This window comes from Anomaloglossus baeobatrachus, chromosome 5 (assembly GCF_048569485.1).
Source record: "Anomaloglossus baeobatrachus isolate aAnoBae1 chromosome 5, aAnoBae1.hap1, whole genome shotgun sequence".
Lineage (NCBI taxonomy): Eukaryota > Metazoa > Chordata > Amphibia > Anura > Aromobatidae > Anomaloglossus > Anomaloglossus baeobatrachus.
This window is the reverse complement of record NC_134357.1, coordinates 588,965,994-588,971,166: the sequence shown is the minus strand read 5'-3', so window position 1 is coordinate 588,971,166 and position 5,173 is coordinate 588,965,994. Positions and strand designations below refer to the sequence as shown.

General features: G+C 45.6%; 1 protein-coding gene across 1 annotated transcript; it reads right to left on the bottom strand.

Annotated features, from left to right (window-relative positions):
* Positions 1-1,444: 1,444 nt before the first annotated feature.
* LOC142310467 (E3 ubiquitin-protein ligase TRIM11-like) lies at positions 1,445-4,568 on the bottom strand. Its single transcript, XM_075347990.1, has one exon. The coding sequence runs from the start codon at positions 4,557-4,559 to the stop codon at positions 2,970-2,972; it is 1,590 nt and encodes a 529-aa protein (XP_075204105.1). The 5' UTR covers positions 4,560-4,568; the 3' UTR covers positions 1,445-2,969.
* Positions 4,569-5,173: the final 605 nt, after the last annotated feature.

Genomic DNA, 5,173 nt, shown 5'->3' with positions numbered 1-5,173 from the left:
TATGCACCTACCGGCCACTAGAGGGCGCTGCTGTGCTTTATGGAGGGAAATGATGGCATTGTGGATGGGGATTGATGTTAACCCCTTGCTGACTCAACACATAAAATATATGCTAATGTCGAGGCCCAGATGGCTGTGGCTTTTTTGGGAGCCTGGAGATGAATGTCCGGAGCAGGGCTGTACACACAGGCTGGATAGACACCACACAAATATTGCTTATATATAGCCAAATTGCCCGTGTCCCCCCTCCAAAATATACAATTACACACTAAACCCACCTTATGGTTACATTATGTAGCTTTGTCCACCCTTATTATTAATTGAGCCACCTACCCCCAGAGGAAGCCAACTCATATGGCGAAACTTAGAGAGACCCCAGAAGAAGCCACTTATAATACTCAGGATCAGTAATGTAATGTATGTACACAGTGACTGCACCAGCAGAATAGTGAGTGCAGCTCTGGAGGATAATACAGGAGGTAACTCAGGATCAGTAATGTATGTACACAGTGACTGCACCAGCAGAATAGTGAGTGCAGCTCTGGAGGATAATACAGGAGGTAACTCAGGATCAGTAATGTAATGTATGTACACAGTGACTGCACCAGCAGAATAGTGAGTGCAGCTCTGGAGTATAATACAGGAGGTAACTCAGGATCAGTAATGTAATGTCCAGCAGAATAGTGAGTGCAGCTCTGGAGGATAATACAGGAGGTAACTCAGGATCAGTAATATAATGTATGTACACAGTGACTGCACCAGCAGAATAGTGAGTGCAGCTCTGGAGTATAATACAGGAGGTAACTCAGGATCAGTAATGTAATGTATGTACACAGTGACTGCACCAGCAGAATAGTGAGTGCAGCTCTGGAGTATAATACAGGAGGTAACTCAGGATCAGTAATGTAATGTATGTACACAGTGACTGCACCAGCAGAATAGTGAGTGCAGCTCTGGAGGATAATACAGGAGGTAACTCAGGATCAGTAATGTAATGTCCAGCAGAATAGTGAGTGCAGCTCTGGAGGATAATACAGGAGGTAACTCAGGATCAGTAATGTAATGTATGTACACAGTGACTGCACCAGCAGAATAGTGAGTGCAGCTCTGGAGGATAATACAGGAGGTAACTCAGGATCAGTAATGTAATGTATGTACACAGTGACTGCTCCAGCAGAATAGTGAGTGCAGCTCTGGAGTATAATACAGGAGGTAACTCAGGATCAGTAATGTAATGTATGTACACAGTGACTGCACCAGCAGAATAGTGAGTGCAGCTCTGGAGTATACTATTCAGAACAACCAATGTAAAGTACTATTAGCCTCAGTAATTTCCAGACCCACATATTAAATACATATATAGATTAGACTCAATCATGCCTGTTATTGTCTGAAAAACTAGAGTCATTACACTGATTTATTTTTTTTTTTTATACAAGTGCAATCAATTTTATTATAACTTCGCGCTTAAAAAACAGATTATTTTTTATATGGATAATTTCACAGATAATTTTTCAACGGTAAATTACCTGGATACAGGGAAACAGGGGCCGCTTCACAGATAGCACAGATAAGAGTGATATGGCAACATTGTATATACTGCTAGATCCACACTGGAAGGGCGTATAGCACCACAGGAAATGTGCATAGCAGTATAAACTTTATATGGTATTCATACGCCACCTCCTATAGTGTCTCACTATACATATGCATATGCATACATTGGATACAAAACATGCTATGTAGATACAGGACAAATCAGCAATCGTTTCACAGGGCCGTGTCTCATTATACATATATATATGCATACATTGGATACAAAACATGCTATGTAGATACAGGGCAAATCAGCAGTCATTTAGCAGAGCCGTGTCTCACTATACATATGCATATGCATACATTGGATACAAAACATGCTATGTAGATACAGGACAAATCAGCAATCGTTTCACAAGGCCGTGTCTCATTATACATATATATATGCATACATTGGATACAAAACATGCTATGTAGATACAGGACAAATCAGCAGTCATTTAGCAGGGCCGTGTCTCATTATACATATGCATATGCATACATTGGATACAAAACATGCTATGTAGATATAGGACAAATCAGCAATCGTTTAGCAGAGCAGTGTCTCACTATATGTATGCATATGCATACATTGGATACAAAACATGCTATGCAGATACAGGACAAATCAGCAATCGTTTAGCAGAGCCGTGTCTCACTATACATTTGCATATGCATATATTGGATACAAAACATGCTATGTAGATACAGGACAAATCAGCAATCGTTTAGCAGAGCCGTGTCTCACTATACATTTGCATATGCATATATTGGATACAAAACATGCTATGCAGATACAGGACAAATCAGCAATTGTTTAGCAGAGCCGTGTCTCATTATACATATGCATATGCATACATTGGATACAAAACATGGTATGTAGATACAGGACAAATCAGCAATCGTTTAGCAGGGCTGTGTCTCACTATATGTATGCATATGCATATATTGGATGCAAAACATGCTATGTAGATACAGGACAAATCAGCAATCGTTTCACAGGGCCGTGTCTCACTATACATATGCATACATTGGATACAAAACATGCTATATAGATACAGGACAAATCAGCAATCGTTTCGCAGGGCCGTGTCTCACTATACGTAATGCATATGCATACATTGGATACAAAACATAGTATGTAGATACAGAAGAAATTAGCAGCCATTTAGCAGAGCCGTGTCTCATTATATATATGCATATGCATACATTGGATACAAAACATGCTATGTAGATACAGGACAAATCAGCAATCGTTTAGCAGAGCCGTGTCTCATTGTACATATGCATACATTGTATATGTCAGGGGGCGTGGCCTGGGGAACTCTGCTCTGTATCTACATTGTTTTGTATACAATATATGCATTTGTATAGTGAGACATTGCGCTGCTGAATCATTTGAATGTGATCCTGTTGGTTTTGTAGGCGTAGCAGGCAGCATGGAGGGGCTCGGAGAAGGTGGTATGGAAGGTGTGCAGGTATCGGATGGGGTCACACAGCTCATAGAAGGACAGCCGCCCGGCCTCGTACTCCAGATACATCAGAAATCGCTTGGAATTCGGGACATGATGTAAGATGACCTTCTTGCTGTTGTTTCGCACCGCGCAGTGCTGCCCAAACATCTGCAGACACCAGGATTGGGGGTTGAACCCCAGACAGGAGCCGTCCCCCTTCCGGGTCATACTGGGGTAACACAGTCCCACGCTCCACTTCCCTGGACTGTCACCGACCTCCCACTCCACGTAGTGGTTTCCCGAGGAGAAGGCCTTGGTGCTCAGCACCTGGGGGTAGGCGTCAAATGTCTCCGGTAGTTTTGGCCGATAATGACGATCTCCACTCCATGAAACAGTTTTATATCCATCTAGTAGGTTTAAGCTTTGGAAGGCCGTGCTGTCATCCAGGACCACGTCCGAAGCCTTCTCCTTCTCCACCGTGCCGAGTTCTACCCTGGACACAATGTCGGCCAAGCCGGTGCGTAACGTCACCCACAGCACATCCTCGTCCAGAACTTTGATACTTTGGACCTTTACATCGAAGACTCGTCGCTCCTCAATCACTTTGTTTTCTGTATCACAGAAGTCTTTTTGCCCCGATTCCTGCTCTTGTAGGACCAGTAGTGGATCGGTGGTGGTGCAGACCTTCTCCAGGTGAGACATCTTCCTGGACACCTCGTCCTTCTTCAAGTCCATCTGGTGGATCAGATCGGAGATGGTGGTTGACGCCTGCTCTTCATCTTCGGAGATGACACTCAGGAGCTTCTTCTCCAGGTCTTCTAACTGTCTCCTGAGGTCTCGGAACAGAGCGCTGACGGTCTCGGTCAGTCCGGCTGCTCTCTTTTGCACTTTGCTCCGGCGTTCCTGCAGATATTGAACTTTGAGCTCGATGTCCGCTCGTTTTGCCAACAGGTTTGTCAGGATGAGTTTGAGGGTCTCCTTCTTCTTGTTGGAGGCTTCCATCAGCTGCTCCACCTTATGTCCTTTGTGTTCTCCGGCCAGGCAGCAGGTGACGCAGATGCAGGAGGCATCCTGGGTGCAGTAGTACTCCAGGATCTTCTTGTGGACGGAGCATTTCCTGCTTTGTAGGGCATTGCTGGGCTCAGATAAGACGTGTTCTGGAGACCTGTTGTGGACGATCAGATGCTCCTCACACATGGAAGCTTCACAATGGAGACAGGACTTAACGGCAGAGACCGGAGCGTGCACACAGTAGGCGCAGAAGACGCCCTCCGCCCTCTCGTCAGGCATGGAGGACACACACCGCTCTATAATGTTCCGGAGCGTTATATTCCGGGCCGGGTCAGGGCGTTCCTCAAACTCTTCTCTGCATTCAGGACAGCTGTAGACTCCGACCCCCTCCTGGGACCCCAGCGCACGATCGATACAGACCCAGCAGAAGTTGTGTCCACACCTCAGGGTGACCGGGTCCGTGAAGACGTTCAGGCAGACGGAGCAGCCCAGCTCTTCTCGAAGAATCGCAAACGCCATTTCTGAGAGTAGGAATAAACCAAAAACCCCCGCGCTTTCCTTTTACAGGCAGGATATGGAGGATCCGGAGAGGAAAGGGTGTATCCTGAGAGGCCAGCCAATAAAAACGCTCAAAAGTGGAGAGGTGGGGGCTGGGAAGCACTTACACAAGTCTGTCCCCCAATTCCCAGCAAAGCCTCGGCTAAGCCATCCATTAATAACTGATACCAATCCACCACTGACAAGCGGAGCGCTCAGCGATGATACAATGTATCACACGGAATGTTTGTAAATAGTGCAACAATGTGTATCATCAATGTGATGTACGCCGGACAGGACGCGGAACACATCAGTGTCTGACCGCAGGGGAAAGCACCCAGAACCTAGCAGGAATACTCTCTGTTATCAGCCAACACTGGGGAGGAGACTGCAGGACAGGGGACTACAATTTATTACTCTATGTTATCAGCCATTACTGGGGGAGGAGACTGCAGGACAGGTGAGTACAATCTATTACTCCCTGTTATCAGCCATTACTGGGGGAGAAGAGTGTAGGACAGGTGAGTACAATCTATTACTCCCTGTTATCAGCCATCACTAGGGGAGGAGACTGTAGGACAGGTGAGTACAATCTA

Bases quoted from the DNA above. Each gene is read 5' to 3' on its own strand.
- LOC142310467 (XM_075347990.1), bottom strand. From the start codon at position 4,559: ATGGCGTTTGCGATTCTTCGAGAAGAGCTGGGCTGCTCCGTCTGCCTG.